The 22,022-nt window shown below is 40.5% G+C and overlaps 1 protein-coding gene across 5 annotated transcripts in view; it reads right to left on the bottom strand.

Moving 5' to 3' along the window:
* The window catches only part of LOC122750563 (zinc finger protein 260-like), a 37,579-nt gene extending 17,477 nt beyond the window's left edge, over window positions 1–20,102 (bottom strand). Inside the window, exons 1-6 of one of the 5 annotated variants that reach the window (XM_043997310.1) lie at window positions 20,025–20,102; window positions 16,597–16,852; window positions 14,279–14,344; window positions 13,785–13,849; window positions 1,665–1,791; window positions 917–1,012 (exon numbers count right to left, since the gene is read on the bottom strand). In XM_043997310.1, coding sequence (XP_043853245.1) covers window positions 917–1,012; window positions 1,665–1,791; window positions 13,785–13,817 — 256 coding nt within the window. In that variant the 5' untranslated portion in view covers window positions 13,818–13,849; window positions 14,279–14,344; window positions 16,597–16,852; window positions 20,025–20,102. Of the gene's footprint in view, window positions 1–916; window positions 1,013–1,664; window positions 1,792–13,784; window positions 13,883–14,278; window positions 14,345–16,596; window positions 16,853–20,024 lie in introns of all 5 variants that reach the window. The other 4 variants (XM_043997308.1, XM_043997311.1, XM_043997312.1 and 1 more) reach the window with 4 other exon arrangements.
* Window positions 20,103–22,022: the final 1,920 nt, after the last annotated feature.

The raw sequence follows: 22,022 nt of genomic DNA, 5'->3' as shown, positions 1-22,022 counted from the left end.
CACACACACACACACACACATATGGCAAGTAAGGACCATGAGTGGGGCCAAAAATTGAATGAGAAAAAGTGGACAATCATGCTTCGATAAATCCCAACCTGCTTCCTTACATAAAAAATATATATTTTTAATATCAATTTGTGGTGGGGGTGGGGGGTTACTGGTTAAGAGTCTTAGAAGACCATAGTATCTAAAGAATCTAAGTGACTCAAAGGGCAGTGAAAGATGTAAGGTGAGACATACCTTGCTTGTAGTCTACTTTTAACGATCTATGTGGAAAAAGTGGCTTATAGAGTATCATCCTAAAAATGTGTGGATGGAAAAAAGGTTGCCCATTCATGTAATAAGAACAAGGGTAACTAATGGATATCCTGAGCAGTTAAACTGGTAACCTTAAATGCAAAAACAACAAAAAACAAAAACCCTCAAGAGGAAGGTTTCCTATACATTGTCAATAAAAGCAACAGCAACCAAAAAAATACACAGAAGACAATTCAGAAATAGACACAAAAGTAAATGGCATGCTTTTTACAAAAGTAAATTTACATTACACAAGTAAATAGCGTGTTTTTACTCCTATATTGTTAAAGGTGATATACAGTTTTTAAATAAATTGTAATGGAAGTTTGCTAAATAATATAGAATCCTTATTCTTTGTATACCCAAATGTTTATTTTCATTAATGTTGTTAAATTATTTTAAATTAAAAGAAACTTTTGAAATATGAGAGGGGATATCAGTATCAACAAAGTGAAAGAGGAGAAAACATGAGGCAATTCACCCTAGACACCTCTAGACCTTACCCACAGGCCTAAGGCCCCTTGAGAGTCTATGTCCAAAATTCCAAAAGTGCTGATCCATGACTGAAAAAGTGAGTTGCTGCTTACTTCTTTCTGCATGACCATCATTCACTCACCTAGACGAGTGTATCTTGGGAATTCTTCCTCGGGCATCCATGGTGCCTTTCCTCTCTCCAACTGGGAGATCATATCTGGTTTAGAAACTGGAAGCCCTGCTCATGGGATAGAAGTGGGAAAATGTAGTAGATAGACAACCATCTGAGAATGCAAACCTACACCCTATCTCTCTCTTTTTTTTTTTTGGCGGGGCAATGGGGGTTAAGTGACTTGCCCAGGGTCACACAGCTAGTAAGTGTCAAGTGTCTGAGGCCGGATTTGAACTCAGGTACTCCTGAATCCTGCCTCAGACACTTGACACTTACTAGCTGTGTGACCCTGGTCAAGTCACTTAACCCTCATTGCCCTGCAAAAATTAAAAAAAAAAAAAAGAACTGATTGGGCTTCAGAAGAAAATTTCATCTGACCTCTCTACCAAGAGACTAGGATCCATTCTGGAATATTAGAGAATCTCTGGCCTAGGCAAACAAAAAGCAAGTAGGGTGTCATCTCAGGGTCAGCATAGTGAAGTTACTGCTAACTTTTAAGTTATGTGGAGCAAAGCTATTTCATCTGGGAATAAGAGGAAGAAACACTTCCTCTTGGCCAAAATGCATTCAGAGGGTGTCTCACAATCCACATATTCTTAAATATTACTAAATATTTTAACTTGGATAAGCACTTTAGACACCCAAAAGAGTTTCAGGAAATAATATGGTGAAGACACTCCAATGGACAGGTTCTCAGTCAGAGGGAAATTGTCCTTACCAATGGATACAAGGTTCCCATAGTTCTCCAACATTACATCCCTGTACAAGTCTCTCTGAGAATGATCCAGTTGCCCCCATTCCTCCCGAGTGAAGTTGACAGCCACATCCTTGAATGTCACTGATTCCTGAAACAACAAACACACTCTACCTCAGCCAAGGACTGTCGCTATCTGTCCTTGCATAGACCATCATGGAAACACAGAATTGAAAGGATATCTATAGAATGGTTCTCACAGCTTTTAAGATTTTCAATACTCCTTAACAAGTATTTATTAGGGAAAATGGTATTGCATATATCACTTTGTATCAGGCATTCTAGCAAGGAAGTAATTTTATTTTTTATCACCAAAGTGTTCCCTAAAGAATCAGCTTTCAACATGAGGCTCTAGGGGCAGCTAGGTGGCATAGTGGATAAAGCACTGGTCCTGGATTCAGGACCTGAGTTCAAATCCAGCCTCAGACACTTGATACTTACTAGCTGTGTGACCCTGGGCAAGTCACTTAACCCTCATTACCCCGCAAAAAAAACAAAAACAAACAAAAAACCAAACAAACAAAAATCAACACGAGGCTCAAATGAATCATATACTTTAATCCTAAACATTGGTTCACATTCAATGAAGATGTATTACTTAATTACTGTGTACAAAGAAATAATCATGTATTCTTTTTTTTTTTTTTAATGAGGCAATTGGGGTTAAGTGACATGCCCAGGGTCACACAGCTAGTACGTGTTAAGTGTCTGAGGCCAGATTTTAACTCAGGTACTCCTGACTCCAGGGCCGGTGCTCTATCCACTGTGCCACCTAGCCGCCCCTAATCATGTATTCTTGTAAGCTCACATCTACTAGAAGGGAAAAAGCATGTATAATGATAAATACAACAGGCAGATAAAAGAAATACTTAAGGAAATTCAAGGAGGTATAGGAGGTCATTACTTAGAAGAAATAAGCTAGGTTAAACAAAGGAGACAGTATATAAAATGAGCCCTGAAAGGCATACCAGATATGTGGACCAGCTAAAGCAAATGCAACAATTGAGCATGGAAATTCAAGGAAGAGAGGAGTCCAATCTTAGTGGAATGTGGAATAAGAAAAGAAAAATATGAAATTAGTCTGGAAACATTATATTGGAGCTCAGAGCTACCATTAGGTCAAAATAACCAGGGTGTCAAATTTAAAGAGTACCAACAATACTTGCAGCCATTAATTGGAATAGAAACAACAAAGCTTGGCATCTAATAGGTAAAGATAATAAGTTACAATGGAAAGCTACAATCTGACAGGCCAGGGTAAGTTCCTTGAGCTCCAATATCAACCTGGAATCAATGTCCCAGAATCTTGGTCATGTCTCCCATCTACCCTCCCTACCCACACCTGAGCGTATGCTTTTTACAGCTTGCCTTGGATGCAAAGACACCTGGTTAGAGCTCTGGTAGAGGCAGATTGTAGCTGGCCTCAAATACCAAGCCAAGAATTGTACTATATCATGAGGCAAAAGGGATCCTTAAAATTATTTTCACAACTATGTGAAACATTCTATAGAGGGGAAAGTCTATTATAACTTCCCAAACAAGATGGAATAAGGGGCAAATTCATCATAGAAGCGGAATTAGAAAAATTGGAATATATGTGGAGCTACTGGAGAGGCGGAATTGATAGCTTTGAAAGCTGATTGAGAGAGGAAATATTAAAATGACTCAGGGTTCAAGTCTGCATAACTGCATAAGAGCACCTTCAAACCTGCATGAGAGGATGGGAGTGTAAAAAGGCAGGGAGGTTGGGAGGAGTAGAGAATAATGAGTTCCATCTTGGCTACATTAAGTTTGAAATACCAACAAGAAAGACATCCAGGGGGAGCTATCGCATAAACAGTAGGAGACATGGAACTAGATTTAAGAAGAAAAATTGAAGTTGATCATACAGATATGTGAATCATCAGTGATTATTGAACAGAAGGATATGAAATAACCAAGGAAGAGAATATTGGGAGAGAAAAGAGGAAATTCCAAAACTATGCCTTTGGGACAATCTATGTTTATGTAATGGAAGATGGATGAAAAATAAGTAGAGGGCAAAAAGGAATACTGAGAGAGGCAGATACAAAACCAACAAACATTTTGATTACAGAAAGTGAATTTATTTATTTTTTTAAAAAGGATATAGCTAGATTAAAATTAAGACACTGGTATAAAATATATTATACAAAGATGATGCAAAAAAGCAGGAATGGCAGTAACGGTATCTGATAAAATAGGCTTCAATCTACAAAACAATGAAAGAGACAGGAGCATTACATAACTGTAAAAGGAAAAGTGAGTAACATTTTAAAATTCTAATTTTATTATTATTTTGTTTTGTTTGCGGGGCAATGAGGGTTAAGTGACTTTCCCAGGGTCGCACAGCCAGTAAGTGTCCAGTGTCTGAGGCTGGATTTGAACTCAGGTCCTCCTGAATCCAGGGCTGGTGCTTTATCCACTGCGTCACCTAGCTGCCCTAAAAATTCTAATTTTAAATGAAACAATTTTAAAGTTTGTTTTTATTAAGTTTTTTAAAGTTCATAAAATAAAGGTTAACAATGATACAAGAATAGACAAAATATAATAATAGTAAGGGAAATCACCACCCCATTTAATCACCAAGCATTTATTAAGTACCCTCTCTGTTCTGGCATTATGCTGGGTGCTAGGGATACAAACACAAACGTTAAAGAATCCCTGCCCACAGAAAAAGGTTCCACTCCATTAGTGGGACACAGTATGTTCACATTTAAGTGCATACATGTGAATTGGGGGACAGGAGCATGTCAGGGAGGAGGAGGGGTTGTCACCAAGGGGCTGAGGGGTGTATGAAGAAAGGAGAACAGATAGGCAAATTGAGAAAAAGTTTTCTAAGGAGACACCTATTGACCTTACCCTTAAAAGGCTAGCATATCAAGAGGCAGAAGTGAGGAGTGAGAGTATTCCCACAGGGGACAAAACCTTAGTGACAAAAGATGAAAGGTTGTGTGCTTCCCTGGTTCAGAATGCAAATCATGCCCCCAACTGTGGATAAAAATCAAGGCTGTCTGGGACCTTCCTCTTCTTTATCTAAATTCTCTTACCATGTGACCTCAGTAGCTCCCATAGTATCTAGAAGTGAATACAACATTCCAGCTAAGGTCTCACAAGAGCAGACTCCAGTGGGATGATCACTTCCTTATTCTTAGAAGCTCTAATGTTCTTAAAGCTGCCCAAGACCTTCATAGCTATTCTAGCTACTGCAAGTCTAGTTAATCAAACTGCTGATTCATAGTAAGTATGTCATCTACTAGAACCCCAAGATCTCTTTTTCAGAATTGCCATCTAATCATGCCTCCCCACCCTTTACTTGTAATCTTGATTTATTATGCTTAAGTGAAAGACTTTACATTTATCTCGATTGGATTTTCTTTAACTAGATTCAGTCCAGCATTCTAGGGTATAGAGATCCTTTTGGATCCTGGCTATTAGCTAACCCTCTGAGCCAGACATCATCCATAAATCTCATAAGCACGCCACATCTGAAGTATTTTGTGCACTTCTGATCTGACAAGGCAGAGGAAAACAAGCAATCGCACTTCCAAGGGACGGATAAAGGTGCTAAATTCAGGCCCTGTTAGACAAAAGGCCAATGCGAAATCTTCAGGAGACATGGGGGCATGCACTTGACTAAATACTTTCCTTCAAGTTCATATCAACCCATTAATTACTACGTTCTGAGGTCAGGTATTCAATCTCATTGAATCCACATACCAGTACTATAATACTGCCTAAATTTCTCCACCTTATTGATGCTAGTTCAAGACACTTTCTTAACTATTTGGCTAAAACCTAGGTAAGACTTTGTCCACAGCACGCCGTTGATCATCATCTTCAGATAAACAAGAAAGAAAATGAGATCTGTTTTGGATGACATATTGTTCATGAAGTAATGCTTGTTCTTGGTGAACACAGCTCTTTCTAAAGAATCATTTCTTTAATAATTCAGCTTATTATTTTATAAGGAATCAAGGTGAAGATATGTGCGTAGAGTTTGAAGATTCTACCCTCTTCCCTATTTTTGAAAACCAGGCTAACACATCCTCTACTAATATAGTACCTCTCTTGCTCCCCACATCTTTTTTTTTCTTTTTTTAAGTGAGGCAATTGGGGCCAAGTGACTTGCCCAAGGTCACACAGCCAGCAAGTGTTAAGTGTCTGAGGCCAGACCCGAACTCAGGTACTCCTGACTTCAGGGCCAGTGCCTTATCCACTGCGCCACCTAGCTGCCCCCGCTCCCCACATCTTTTTAAAGATCTTTGATAATGGCTCAGAAATTATATCTGCTAATGAAGGTATTACAGCAAGAAGCAGTTCATCTGGTTCATTGAAGAACTCATTGAAAAACTGGGTACTCTCTTACTAGCTTCACTTATCAAGTGTTTCAAGTCAGCTAGTCACTGACAAGCATGTATTAAGCACTTGCTATATACCAGGTACTGTGTTAAGTACTGGGGATACAAAAAAAGCAATCCCTACACTGTTGTCACTGCTGTTGTTCAATGGTGTCTGACTTCATGATCTCATTTTGGGATTTTCTTGGCAAAGATACTGGCAGTGGTTTGCCATTTCCTTCTCCAACTCTTACATCTGAAGAACTGAAGCAAACAGGGTTAAGTGATTTCCCTAGGCTCACACAGTTATTAAGTTTATGAGGCCAGATTTGAACTCATGATTTGAACTTCCTGATTCCAAGCGCAGTGCTGTACACTACATCACCTCTCTACCAAATCCTTACTCTAAAGGAGCTCAAAATCTAAGGGGGAGGTGGGGGGGATTACAAAAAAAAAAATATGTATGAACAAGATATATCATTGAATAACTTGGTAATCTCAGAGGACTGTAGTAGCAGTAAGGGGGAAAGGCTTCTTGCAGAAGGAATTTTGGCTGAGATATGAAGGAAGTCAAAGAAGAGAAGAAGCAAGGATGAAGAGTCACAGAATGGGGGACAGCTGGTAAAAATGCAGTCAGAAGTTGGAGTGTCTTGTGCAAGGAATGGCAAGGAGGCTAGTGTCACTGGAATACAGAGTATGTGAAGGGAAGTGAAGTATAAGAATACTGGAAAGGTAGGAAGGACTATATACAGGTAATGAGGGTTTTCAAATTCAAATAGAGGATTTTCTATTTGATCCTGGAAGTACCAATGGAGTTTACACAACAGGAGAGTGACATGGTCACCTTTTTGCTTTAGGAAGATCCCTTTGATAGCTGACTGGAGGACGACTGGAATGGAGAGAGACCTGAGACAAAGAAAAGACAAAGAAACCAGCCAGCAAGCTATTATAGTAGCCCAGTTATGAAGTGATGAGAGCCTATACCATGACGGTGTCAGCACAGAGAAGGGGACATATATGACAGAAGTTTCAAGGGTAGCACTGATAAGACTTAATAACAAATCAGATAGGGGTGATGTGAAAGACAAGGATGATTCAAGGATGGCATCTGATCTGTAAAGATAACAACTAGAATGCAAGTCTGGGTGATCTCAACAGCAATAGATCTGAATTAAAATCTGTCTTCAGACACTTACTAGCTGTCTGACCCTGGGCAAGTCACTTAACCCTCACTGCCCCACAAAAAATAAGTAAATAAAATTTAAAAAGAATAAAAGCATCTACCTCTCAAGGCTAAAGTGAAGACCAAATGAGATAAATGTAAAGCACTTAGCCATAGTGCTTGGTACATAGTAAGCACTATATAAAAGTTAATTTATTATTATGGAAGTTAGGAAGAAAGGCAGGTTTGAGGGGGAAAAATAAGAAGTTCACTTTGTTGAGTTAAAGAATTCAGTTTGTTGCATTTCAGATGGCTGTAGGCCATCCAATTCAAAATGTCCAGGAGGCAATTTGAAGTGTAATATTTCAGGAGAGAGGTTAGGGCTAAATAAACTAACCAAAGAACCAAGTACACAAAGATGATTTCAATTTCCCAGTAACTATTTTAGATTTCTCTTTCACAATCTGATTCCCTCTGGAGGGAAGCAGTAGCATTGGAACCAGGCCTTGAAAGAAGCACGACCCTTGTGGGTTTGCCCAGCTGATAATAGAGATTCCTTGTGCTTCAGGATAGCAACAGAATCAATGCTTCAAATGAAGAAATCCCCACCAATGCAGAAGTTTTTGAAGCTGATAGCTTCATGATAACATCCTATGTGTCAAAAGCACAGGACAGGGCCAAAGGGTAGCAGCACAACCTCCATTCCTCTGACTTAATAGCAAAGGCTAGTGGCTCAACTTTTATCTTCATCTGAGATGCTTAGGAAGAAAAATGAAAGAAAAAAGCAAATATAACAGCCTGAAATTGTCGCATACTCAGGGCAGGAGGATCTCTTGCAGTGACACAAAAAAATCTCCAAGAGACCTAAACCTAAAGAAAAACAATTGTAAAAACTAGGAGAGATCTTATGAGATCCATTAGTCCACACTCCTCATTAGACAGTGGGTCACCAGGCCTGTCTTCCCACAGTCTAAGATCACACAGGCTTTCTTGACTGTAACATAATATTGCTGCATCACATGGAACTTTCAATCTACTAACAAACCCCAGGGCCTTTTCAAACTTTTGTTCAACCACACTGACCCTACTTTGTATTTCTGAAGCTGGCTTTTGTAGGCTTGACATTAATATCTCACCTTACTGCTAAGAAAACATGGTTTTGTTGTTGTCATTCAATTGTTTCAGTTATGTCTGACTCATTGTGACTCCATTTGGGATTTTCTAAATAAAGATATAGGATTGGTTTGTCATTTCCTTCTCCAGCTCATTTTACATATGAAGAAACTAGGACAAACAGGTTAAGTAACTTGCCACAGATCACATATCTAATAAGAGTCTGAGGACAGATTTAAACTCAGGATGATGAATTTTCCAGGAAGGGTACTCCATCCACTGTACTATCTATCTGCCTCCAGGAAAACATTACAGCCTATCATGATTTTTTTTTTTTTTAGTGAGGCAATTGGGGTTAAGTGACTTGCCCAGGGTCACACAGCTAGTAAGTGTTAAGTATCTGAGGCCGGATTTGAACTCAGGTACTCCTGACTCCAGGGCCAGTGCTCTATCCACTGCGCCACCTAGCTGCCCTATCATGATTTTTAAAAACCATAACTTCTACCATCTAATATTTTAACCATCCTTCCCAGTTTTGTTTCATCTGCAAACCTGGCCAGTATTCTATCTATGCCTTTATCCAAGGCAATTAAAAGCAGGGGACCAAAAAAAAAAAAAAAGCAGGGGGACCAACATAGATCTTAGCAAAGGGTCTCCACTAGAAACCTCCTTCCCAGGTGACATCTTTTTAACACAATATTGGAAACTTTTGCCAAGAACAGGAGTCAAGCTCATTGTCTACAATTCTCCATTTTTATTGAAAATTGAGGGGGACTGGGAGGTGTTGCCATTCTCCAAAGCTGAGGTATACCTACTTTCCTGCCAATCTTTCAAAGATCACTGATAGTAGCTCTAGAATTTTATCTGCCATTTCTTTCAGTATCACAGTTCAACTGAGCCTGGTAGTAGGAATTTAGCAAGGATAAAATTGGTTCTCTTTTACTATCTCTTGTGGCTATCTCATCTTACTTATCTTGGGTACCATTTCCCTGGAGCCATTTTTGTTCTGAGAAGGAAAACCTCTATTTAGAGTGAAATTTACTCACATCTGTTCCCATTTATCACTGTACTTTAATAGGAACCTGTCCTTCTCTAATGACATCCTATCACCTACTTACCCTCTTATATCCAAATCTTAGTTTTTCTCACTGCTCTAATACAATAGTACAAGGAGAGACCAAGTAAACTTGCACTAGGCAAGACCTCACATGGAGGTCAGAAGACCTCCATGTCAGAAGAAGCAATGCAAGGACACTCTTAAGATCTCTCTGAAGAACTTGAGTGTTGATTGTAAAACACAAAAAAGACTAGCACAAGACTACCCAACATGACATGCTCACATCAAAGAAGATGCTGTGCTCTAAGAACAAAGCAGAATCACAGTAGTACAAACATGAGATGCTCAAATCTAGAGACATCTCCATCCCAAATGTTCAAACAGACTATTTATACCTGACCTGCAGTAGAGCTTTCTGAGCTCATATTGACTGATCATCCAAAGTCAGACACACCATAAACGTGACCCCAATGTTGTGATATCATCAGTCCTCTTTGGGTACAAAGGACAAAAAACAACAACAACAGAGTGATCAGCCTCCTACTTGCTCCTCAGTAACAATTTCAAACCACTAATCTACTAATCTTTTTCTGTTCTTTTTCTAAAAACACACTTTTGCTTTTGCTATTTTCCCCCTTAAGTATATGCCATCTTCTTTATAATTAATACCCTTTCCAAATCTTGATATTACCCAGCATCACCTGGGAATCACTTTTGACTTACCAGGTGACTAGCACCCACTTCACATTTGGCCTCTCTATTCTGCATTCGTCCTATCATCCTACTGGCTCCAGTAACCATGCTGATGACTCATCTGCCAGCACAATTTCCTAATATGAGGACCAAATTTAATATAGGGACAGTTAATTGGGTGGCTCACCATAATATTGGGGTCCTGAAAATAATGAGAGACCTCTAGGTCCAAAGCTCCCTCCCCTCCGAACTGCCTTTTTAGATATTTTTTCCCAGGCCAATAAGAAAGGAGCCTAACAGTCTCTTTTTCACAAACGAATCAGTCAAATCAACCTCATCACTGGCTTCCAGAAACAGTACATAAACTTTCTACTGAGAAATAGCTAAGTAACACCATGTGTAGAGCACTGGGCCTGGAGTCAGTAAGACCTGAGTTCAATTCCAGCCTTCAACACATACTACCCTTGAAGCCCTTGGAAAATCACTTAACCTGTTTGCCTCAGTTTCCTCAACTGTAAAAATGGAGATAAATAACAGCACCTAGCTTGCAGCATTTTTGTGAAAATCAAATGAGATTTTAGGGCACTTTGTACCGTGTCAGACAAGCAGTAGACGCTATATCAACGCTTAGTCCCTTCCTTTCCCTTCCTCCTTCCAAGTCTTTGTTTATATGTTTCTGTCTGGGATGCCATGCCCTATATTTCCCAGCCATAACTCCCTACTCACTCATCCATAAACCAATCAACAGACAAAAATTAAGGCCCTGCCATATGTTAAACACTGGGCTAGATGGGGGTTTTTTACAAAGAATCAAACAACCAACTTCTACTCAAAAGGAGCTCATATTCTAAGGGAGGAGACAAGTACATAAATATGTAGAAGATGAACATAAAGAGAATGAATACCAAATGAATACAAGGAAGTTTGGGAAGGAGGGTACAGCAGTTGGGGAGATAGCAGCAAAGGTCTCATGTAAAAAGTGGTGCTTAAGGGGGCCCTGGATTCAGGAGGACCTGAGTTCAAATCTGGTCTCAGACACTTGACACTTACTAGCTGTGTGACCCTGGACAAGTCACTTAACCTTCATTGCCCTGCGGGGGGGGGGGGGGAGGGGTTGAGCCAACTCTCAAAAGAACAAAGCCAGCAGGATTCTATGAGATTGAGGTGAAGAGGAAACAAGTTCCAATCACAAAGGATGGCCAGGGTAAAGGCATTAACATAGGAAATAGAGGGTTTTATATGAGGAACCAAGAGAAGGGCAATCTGACTGGATCATAGAATGTAGAAAGGGAAAAAATGTCCAACGAGACTGGAAAGAGAGGTTGAGGTCAGATTGTGAAGGGCCATAAGGGCTAAATAGAGAGGTTAATGTTTGATCCTGGAGGCAATAGGGAGCCACTGGAATTTAATGAGTAGAGGAGAAATAGGGTCATATGTGTTTTAAGGAAAATCACTTTGGAAGCAGTGTGGAAGATGGACTGGCAAGGGGAGAGACCTGTAATGATCAATTAGGAGGATATGGCAATAGTCTAGGTGTGATGAATAAGAGAGTTAATAGGAGCTGACTGAAGAGAGCGGCTGCATGAGTAGTTGTTGTGGTTGTTTGTGCTTTGTTCTAGAAGAGGATCATGATATCAGGGTGATGTCATGACTTGCACTGAACAGAAGTGAGGGAGGGCTATGCAAAGTCAGCAACCTCAATCTCTCTTCCAGAACCATCTGAGTCCAGTGGCATGATATATATATGACTTGCTCAGGGTCACACAGCTAATAAGTGTCTGAGGTGAGATTTTGAACTCAGGTGCTCGACTCCACAGCCAGCACTCTATACGCTGTGCCACCTAGCTGCCCAGCTGCATGAGTAGTGAAAAGGGATCAGCATCAAGAGATGATATGGAGATAGGAACATTAAGATTTGAGAATAACCTGGATACATAGGACAAGGTAAAGTGAGGATAACAGTACAGTTGAGGATAATACCAAAAAGTTATGAACCTGAAAGATTAGAGAAATGGTGGTACCTCAACAGAAATACAGGAGTCTGGAAGAGGGGAATGTTTGCAGGCAAAGAGAACAATTTCCATTTTGGACATGCCATATTTGAGATGTCAATGAGATATTCCGTTTGAAATGTTCAGTACAGTCAGTCTAAATACTACCGCCCTTGGGAAGTCTTCCCTGATCCCTCTTTCCCACAAGGACCTCTCCTTTCTCTAGACTCAACTTGTGTCTGTGCTACATGTCTCAGTGATGAATCATGTACCCTTCTATTACTATTATTACCTAAACTTTTCAAGTTTAAGAAATGGTATCCCACGGGGCTGCTAGGTAGTGCAGTGGATAAAGCACCGGCCTTGGATTCAGGAGGACCTGAGTTCAAATCTGGCCTCAGACACTTGACACTTACTAGCTGTATGACCTTGGGCAAGTCACTTAACCCCCATTGCCCTACCTAAAAAAAAAAAAACCAACAACAACAAAAGTCATTGCTTACCTTGAGAGGGAATTTTCAATAAAACAATATTTATTTAAAAAAAAAAAAAAGAAATGGTATTCCTTTTGTGTGTTTATATGTATATTGCTTCCCAATGTGACTCCTGAAGGACAGGGATCAGGTCTAACACTTGCTGGACTCATAGTATTTAATTCAGTACTAAATCCATAGTGGATATACGTGGAAAAAGGACAATGAGGGAAATGATTAGTCAAGTGGGAAGAATTCCTCATAGAGTGAGTCCTATGGTGTGGTGGAAAGCCCACTGCAACAGGAAGCAGAAGCAGATGTGAAAAGTCCCAAATCTTTAAGTAGTGAACATAAACAAGCCACTCCACCTCTGTGTCTTAATTTCCTCGTGTGTCAAACTGAGGAGATTAGACTATATCCTCCCTACATTCCCTTCTAACTCTAGTAATCTATGAATCTCATCATTAAGAATAGGAAGTCTAAGGGGCAGCTAGGAGGCGCAGTGGATAGAGTACTGGCTCTGGAGTCAGAAGGACCTGAGTTCAAATTCAGCCTCAGACACTTAACACTTACTAGCTGTGTGACCCTGGGCAAGTCGGTTAACCTCGACTGCCTCACCAAAAAGGAAAAAAAAAAGAATAGGAAGTCTTAATCCCAAAGGATTATTGAAACATACTATCCACCTCCAAAGGAAGAACTGATATTGATGGAACCGACTGAAGCATGCTATTTTTCACTTTCTTTTATGTTTTTTTCTTTTATTCAAGTTTTCTTATACAAAATGACTAATATGGTAATGTTTTACATATCATAAATGCATATCCCGTATCTGATTGCTTGCCACCTCAGGGAGGAAGGAGGAAAGGGAGGGATGGAGGGATAAAAACTGGAACCCAAAACTATAAATAAAAATGTTTATTACTTAAATAAAAAAAAAAACAGAATAGGAAGTCTTCTGTGGGAGAATAACTGTGGATCTGATCCCCAGAGAAGACTTGGGAGAATAAAAAAGATCAAGGACAAATGAAAAGTGTGTCAACCTGACTGCACATGTATAATCTATATCAAATTGCTTGCCTTTTCAAGGAGGGACGGGGCGGGGAGGGAAAATGAATGATAAAATTATTATACCTAATTGGGGGAAAATAAAATATAAAAATTATTCTAAAAAGAAAGAATGAAAAGTATGTCAATACCCTGATAAATGAGATGGTATTTAGAAGGAAAATCTACTCACCTGGGATCTAGTTGAAAATAGAGCAGAAGTCATTTCTAGCTCCTTCTTTTCTTCCTCTGTATTACCTTGGGGAAAGACAGAGTTCTGAGACACCAGAGCTAGGAGAGGATAAAAACATCATGAAAGAATCCAATCTCCCCTTTTAACTCCCAAACTTCCTGGAATGATATTCTCTAATCCAAACAAGGTATAATCCATACAGATTCTATAGAGCAAATAGCCAGAATAAATAAAGAGCTTGGGTCCTTATGTGGTCAGTGAAATTACATTTACAATTCAATCTAGAGGCATAAATGATAGGAAATAGAGTCATGAAAGAGTTGGCCTTGCTGGACAGTCAAATGTGATGCTTACATTTCTGAGCCTATTTGTGATTAACAGGAGCTCAAGGAGACTTAAGCTACTGTGAAAAAGGAATTGAACAATATTACAATGAAAAGCAAATGATAACACTAGGACTTTCAGTGTATCTGAATGATAGTATGAAAACCTACCTCAGCTACTCTAGTCCAGCATGCTCTGGTCTCCAAGGAATAGGTCATGGGAAAAGTTTAACTGTTCTGGGTTAGGGAAAGGAGTAAGATAGAGGTAAGAAGTTGGGAAATCTGCACTGTGCTAATGCAATGTGAAAACACCCTGGTATAAACGCCAGAATGAGGCATTAAGAGTCTCACAGCTAACAAGAATGTACAGTTTTGCCATAAGACCTTAAACAAGTAAATTGATCTATCTGAACCTCAATTCTCACATCTGCAAAAAGGGGAAAGACCAATACCTGTTTTACCTTATGAAGAGCAGGCAAGAATAGACATGAAAGTATCATGAGAAGTGAAAATAAAACTTATTTAAGGGAGTAATTGGCCAAAACCTTTAGATGGAGGGCTTATAAAGTAGTGTCCCCACTATTTCCCAAGATCCAAACATCTCATAAGTGATGTTTTCCTTGCCCTGCCTTTTGCATATGGTTTTATTGGGCTGGAGGATGTGATACAGCCCCTGTTATAGCTATGAACATTTTGACTCCCTGAGCCCCCTAAACTCTAAACCACAAAGAGTTTCCTGTCCCTCAATTCATTTGTCCCTAAGGATAGGGACCAGACCCATGATTTCACTGGGACAGGATCTCTCAGGTGAGGGACTGCCTCTATTTGTACAGGTCAGCACCTTCTCAGCAAATTCTTGTTTTAAAAGTTTACCCAGAGCACTGAAGGGTTAAGTGATTTGCCCAAGGTTACACATCCAGTATGTGTTAGAAGCAAGATTCAAACAGAAGTCTTTCTGGCTCTAAGGGCTACTCTCTACCACATCTCCCACTACACCACTAAAATAGGATGAATAGCCTACTTCAAGGCCTAGAGGCAAAAGACAAAAAGCAAGGCAGGTATTCTTCAAGTCCATGGTCCATAGGAAGTTTCCCTGGGGCTTGAAGACTTTGTGGCAGGAAGTAACTGGGTTGAAGAATCCATTGCCACCTACACCAGCTCAAGTCTAACCCCTATGGTTAGGTAAATTAACAAGATGAATTTTTTTCTACCAACCCCAAACCCACGACATGGGGCAAGAAAGCATAATTGGATGTATTCAGAGTTTTGGAACATGTGTTCACTACGTATAATGTGGCAGATATAGTTATGTATAAACTGGTATGAGCTCATCTTGATGACCTGGCTAGAGAGATGATCTGACTGAAGGATAATATGGCCACCATCCATGATGAAGAAACGTCTGTTTTGTATTCTACAGATGCAGTGCTCTAAATTGGCATGATGGGAACCATTTCTAGTGGTATTCAAAGGCCTTCAGTCCGATATTAACCAACAAACTCAAAACAATTGAGTTCTCTAAGGAGTTAATGTATCTACTCCTGGCAGAGATGTCAAATGGGATTTTATACTCTGTAAAAACCTTCACTGGCAGTCATGTCACCAAGATGAGAACAGCTATTTCCCTCATTGCTTCCTCTACATCTTCAAAACAACTAATTAATTAGTTGCTCTGTATTTGGCAGAGAGCAAGTTCCAGTCAATTCAATTAAATCACTATTATATCACCACTCCATTATGATCCTGCTCCAGATTTGTGTTTGACCTGCTTTCTGAAACTCTCATCTGTCTCCTTTTTCTATCCAAGTGGTATATAGTATATTCTAATGACAATATTGCTTCTGCTTCTGACTATGGTGATCTTTACTCAAATAATTTCTTCATTCAGACTTAGCCTAGCTTTTCTCAACAGGTAGATCTTATTTTAACAAAGCTTCTCTGAAAAGTTGTGGCTAGGTAATATTTCATGGGGAAAAGATTTGTGGATTTCGGTAGACTGCAAACTTAACAGGACAAAGGCAGGTTTTTCCACTTCTCCACTTGGTATTTAATGCCTACCATTTCTCTCATATTAAGCTCATGTTTTTGTTTTCTCTTTGGCCTTTACTTTCTTTTTGTTTCTTTAAGTTCCTTCTTAAAAAAGAAAAACCACAAGCTCGTCTGGGCTTAAATAGGGGAAAAAAAAAAAGGAATGCTTCCACAACTTGGCAGGATATGATGGAGACCAGTGTGGTGGTAGAAAGGAAACTGGACCATCTCAGATCCTAGATGGCATCAGCAGATTTGGGGAAGACAAACATTTGTATTTTTATTGGAAGGGGATGGAGAAGTGGAAGGAGAAGGAAAGAGAATACGAGAAACAGAGTTAGAGTTAGCACAGATCTCCCACAAGTATCTCACTCCAACCCATGTCTTGGTCTCACAGTAAACAGATATCTCTCCCCTTTGTCCCCCCTCTAACTCCCTTCAAACACTTCTAGAATTCTTACCTTTCAATTCTAGCACTACACTGAAATCCTCTATAGTCATTCCCTCCTTGCTTTTCAGGGTTTAGCAAAGTCTTGTCTCACCAAGCAGGATAAGTCAGGAATTCCTCTATCACAAGCAGTCCAGGATCTGTTCCTTCATCTCAGTCTTAGGCCCGAAGCTCCAGTGAAAGGTCTCAGACCACATATTTCTACTAAGATTGGTTCTTGCTCTCCAGGGTCAGGCTCAACCAACATCATTTTTCTGCAAATCAGTGACCTAGGATCAAAAGCAGGTAATTTTAGCTGGAGCCCTTCACTCTAAAATTCAAATATGTGTTCCTAGCAAGGAACCAGATCTCTGGTAGTTTGGGGGTTTTTTTGTTTGTTTTGTTTTGTTTTTTTTTTTAATTAATTTATTTGTTTATTGTTCTCTAGCAGGGCAATGAGGGCTAAGTGACTTGCCCAGGGTCACAAAGCTAGTAAGTGTCAATTATCTGAGGACATATTTGAACTCAGGTCCTCCTGAATCCAGGGCCCATGCTTCATCCACTGCGCCACCTAGCTTCCCGCTCTGGTAGTTCTTGAAAGGCCAGTGGTGCTTCAGCCAATATTAATGAATGAATTCCTATAAGCTCTCAATATACTTGACTAATTCAAGGATTTTTTATTTCCCTGGTTTAGTACTCACTACAAAAATGCAGGTGGGATCCCTCCTATGCTTAGTTCTTCCTGAAGTGCTGCAGCTGAAGAGTCCCTTAGCTTCTCTGAAGTAAAGGTATAATGGCTCTCTAACAAAAGGTTTGGAGCCCATTATCATGCCCATATCAGAAGTCTTTCTAGTTTGGTAGGATACAGCACAAGCATAGCCTTCTAGACCCTCCCCCTCCCACTGTCATGACAATGAAGAATATGTAATATGTGCAAGTACACATTTACAGATAAACACATTTATACACACATACATGTATCTCCTACCAAAGTAAAAAGACTCCAAGTTTGGACCTGGAAGACCAGCTTAGCTAAGTTTGAAGAGATTCTTCCCTGGAGTTTGGCAATAAGGTGATAGAATTTCTTTAATCAAGGCAATTCATGAAGAAATATCTACTAAAATATGGAGGGGTTATGCTCTGAATCAGTACACAGTGTATCCAACACCAATGAAATCATAGATCTTTCTAAGTATCAAAGGAAGTATATGCATGTAAATTTATTGTATCATTAATATTAAGTGGGGGCAGCTAGGTGGCGCAGTGGATAGAGCACCGGCCCTGGAGTCAGGAGGACCTGAGTTCAAATCTGGCCTCAGACACTTAACACTTACTAGCTGTGTGACCCTGGGCAAGTCACTTAATCCCAATTGCCTCACTAAAAAAAACAAAAACAAAAAAACATTAAGTGGCTGAGATCCATAGCAAAGACCTGAAGGAAGATAGAAAAAACAGAAGGCCAGCTGGAAAGTGAAGAAGAAAGAAACTCTAAATTAGTAGTGATAAAAGGAAGGAGGAAGAGAATCAAAGGCCCCAGCTAGAGAGTAAGGTTCAATGACAACAAACATTAGCATTAGTGCTTACTATAAGTGAGACTCTATGCTAAACACTGGGGATACAATGAAAGGCCAAAATAGGCTCCTGGACCTCAATGAGTACTGTTATAAGCAAGCCCCAGATATCTGAACTGGCAGGCTGAAAGGGGACTGGGGAATAAAGGGGGAAAGTGACAGGAGACAGGGGGCAGAGTACGGATAAGTAAAGCCAACCCAAATGCTGTGGCAGCCTCCCCAAAATTATCTTTTCCTATTTCTTCAGTGTTCTCAATAACCTTAGGCCTAGAGACCTGGAACCCCTATCTCTGGCTCTTGATCTTCACCCCCAACTCTGAGCTTCCCTCAACCTTTACTCCCCACAACACTCCTCTTCCCCCCAAATCACTGCTCAAATGTACCTCCTGGCTATGAGACCCTAGGTATGTGAACAACCTTCTGAGCTTCTGCATGAGGGATCTGGACTAGATCAGGGTCTTAACCTAGAGTCTACTAACTTGTTTTTGTTTTGGTTTGGGTTTTTCATCTTTTTTGGACAACTATTTCAATAGAATTGGTTTCTTTTATAATCCTATTGTCTTTATAAATGTTATTCTGAATGAGAAGGTACCCACAGATAATACTAGCCCCTTCCCTCTATGTATTATCTCTGATTTATCTTGCCTATATCTCGTTTGTACACAGTTGTTACATACTGTCTTTACCATTGGGCTGGGATCACTTTGAGAGTAAGGACTAACTTCTGCATTTCTTTGCATCCCCCCGACTTAGTACAGTGTCTGGCAAACAGAAGGCACTTAAATGCTTATTGACTTGACTGCCAGAAAGGTCCATGACATAAAAACGGTTAGGCACCCCTGGACCAGAACTCCAAAGTCACTTCCAGTCTGGCACATAATAGGCACTTAATAAATGCTTGCTGATTTGACTACCAAGGGGATTCATAAGAGAGAGAGGAAGAGAGAAGGGGAGACAGACAGACAGACAGACAAACAGACAGACAGACAGACAGACAGACAGACAGACAGACAGACAGACAGACGCTGTTTAGAGCCCCTGGATTGGATAAATTCTCAAATTAGTTTCCCATCAGTTAACCAGCATTCATTAAGCATCTATTATGTGCTAGGATACCACCAAAAAAAAGGGGGGGAGGGGGGCAAAAAACTGTCCCTGCTCTTAAGGTGCTTACAGGGTAATGGATGAGATATGCAAACAAATATATACAAACAAAAGACATATGGAGAATAATTGGGGATAATCAACAGAGGGAAGAAACTAAAATTAAAGGGGATCCAGAGAGGCTTTACTGTGCAAGGGAGGGTTTTAGCTGGATCTAGAAGGAAACCAGGAGGAAAATCAAGAGGGAGTGCCTTCCAGACATTGGGGGGAAGGAGAGACTGCAAGGGGAAATGCTCAGAGTCCGGAGATGGATTGTCATGGACAAATAAGGAGACCGCTGTCAATGGATCACCTAATCCCCGCGTTTCTTCTCTACCCCAACCTCAAGGCCAGTCCCCTGGGCCACCACCCCACATCCTCTGTCCTGCAGGGATAAGAACTGGTTCTGATCCTGGTCTTGCCACTTGCTGTGTGACTTCGGGCAAGTCACTTAACATCTCTGGGGCCCAGTGTGCCCATGAAATCGGAGCCTTGGCCGAAACCTAAGTCTGCTGATCCTAGGGTGCTCTGACACCACCACCACCACCCCACCCCCGGCCCTGCCCACCAGGGCGCCCTAGGCCATAGGGGCCTCCCACAAGACAGCCCCCGGGAGCGCCAACGCCGCAGCGGAGTTTTTCGTAACGGGCTGTCTGAACTTCCTTTCACAAGAACGGGAGTGCATTGGCCCTAAGCCCCTTCTCCTTCGCCTTCTCTCTGGCCGCACTGCGATCCCTCCCTTACTCACCTGCCTGTGGCCTTCCCCGGGAACAAATGGCAATAATCACCCCCGGCCAGAGAACGAACTGCGTCTGCGCACAGCCCGCTCTCTCCCACCAGAACTACCATTCCCAAAATTCCCAGAAACACACACAGAAACAGGCAGACACACACGTCCGTTCGGGCTGAGTATGGGGTGACGGGAATAAGGGGGAGAGAAACTTCTCTGACACAAACATAAGCATTCTGCAATCTGTTCAGAGACCATCTTCAATGACACACTCCACTTATCTGCAAGTTCTCAGACAAGGGGATCCACCTTTTTGAAATTGCGCCTGCGCGCTGACAAAGCCTGAACTAACCTTCCCAGAATGCACCAAGATCCAAAACCTCCTGATCCGAACTCTACCAAAGGCCGCTAGGAGGCAGCAAGGTATCACAGTACACAGAGCACGGGGTCTGGCGTCAGGAAGACTCATCTTCCGAAATTCAAATATGACCTCAGACATTTACTAGTTGTGTGACTCTGGGGAAGTCACTTAACCCTGTTTGCCTCAGTTTCTTCATCTGTAATATGAGCAGGAGAAGGAAATGGCGAATCACCCCTGTATCTTAAATATATGAAATGAAGATTGAGATTGAGACAGAAAAGCAAATAAGACAAAAACAATTTAAGATGGCATTTAAAGGAGAAAATTGGTCATTATAAACAAAGAAAATACCTTCTAAAATCTCCTTTGTCACTCCATATGTATTCTTAGGACCATCTAGTCATAAATTCTTAGAGCCACCGATATTAAAGGTTTTCTGTGTGGTGAAGTGAGAAGTGAAAATGTCAAGCCTATTTGTAACAGTGAATTTCTTCTAAGGTTATTATCTACCGTTTGTGGAGGTTATATATGTCTTGTATACATCTCGAAGCAGGTTATCACTAACAAAATCCACCAGATTAATTTTGCTTTAGGGGGGTGAATGTGAAATTCCTTTAGAGAAGGATGTATGTATATATGTTAATCATTTTCTAGGGGTTTAAATAAACTGTCACACCTTCACCCTCTATGTGGGATTCCAGACTGTAACTGGTTTTCTTGATTTCTAGTGATATGATTAAAGTCAAAGGAAAGAAGGAAAAAAGATTTCGAACAAAATTTTAAAGGTTTCTTTAAATAGGTATTTTTTTGGTTTAGAAGAAACCGAACTCCTCCCTATTGCAAACGCCTTTTGATGAGAGGTGGCATGGTAATGTTATGGGGGGAAATGGTGTAAGGGTTTCCGTTCTTAGGAATTCCTCTTTAAAGAATTACACCCTCTTGCACACAAAAGCAGTTAGAATAAGATGGTAGTTTATTTAGGGGCAAGAGAAAGGAAGTAGGGAGGGAAGGGAAACCATGAAAGAAATCCTTGGACTTCTCATGGGCAGATAGGCATGGAACAAAGCGTGGGGCTCTGAGGTACCAATCTCCTCCAGGTACTTTTATAGGGGGCTGATGGGGGTGGACCATCTGCCAGTGGAAAGTTCCTTTAGTGAGGGAGGACCATCCCCCATTGGTGGTGACTAGAGGAATTGGGTGAGGGGTTTCAGGACACAAAGGCCGCAGCCACACCCAAATTTAATCTCCCCAGGGGTAAGGGAGATCAAAATGAAGGGTAGAGATTCCGAAGCTAGCTCAGTCCATTTGGTTCAGCTTATCTCTCTAGGCTTTTATGTCCTCTGGTTCAGTTTCTCAAGGAGAAGATTGCTTGGTGTGCCCCAGAGAATGTCTGGGGTGCTCTATACCCCATGACAGTAACTAGCAACTTCATGATAATACTTTTAGGATTTATTTAGGTTTAAGATATTTTACACCAACTTAATCTTGATAAATTCGAATTTAAATTTTTTTGTGTTAAGGTTGCATGAGAGATATGTCATTCTGGTAATCTACTTTGTGAAAGTTTAGTGGTTATTCCTTTAACATCAGGATAGATTTTAAAGCTGTTTTTAAGAAGGGAAAAATGTTTTTGGGAAGAAGTATTTGTTTTAAAA

Source organism: Dromiciops gliroides, chromosome 3, assembly GCF_019393635.1.
Source record: "Dromiciops gliroides isolate mDroGli1 chromosome 3, mDroGli1.pri, whole genome shotgun sequence".
Classification (NCBI taxonomy): Eukaryota; Metazoa; Chordata; class Mammalia; order Microbiotheria; family Microbiotheriidae; genus Dromiciops; species Dromiciops gliroides.
This window is presented reverse-complemented; position numbering and strand designations above follow the sequence as displayed.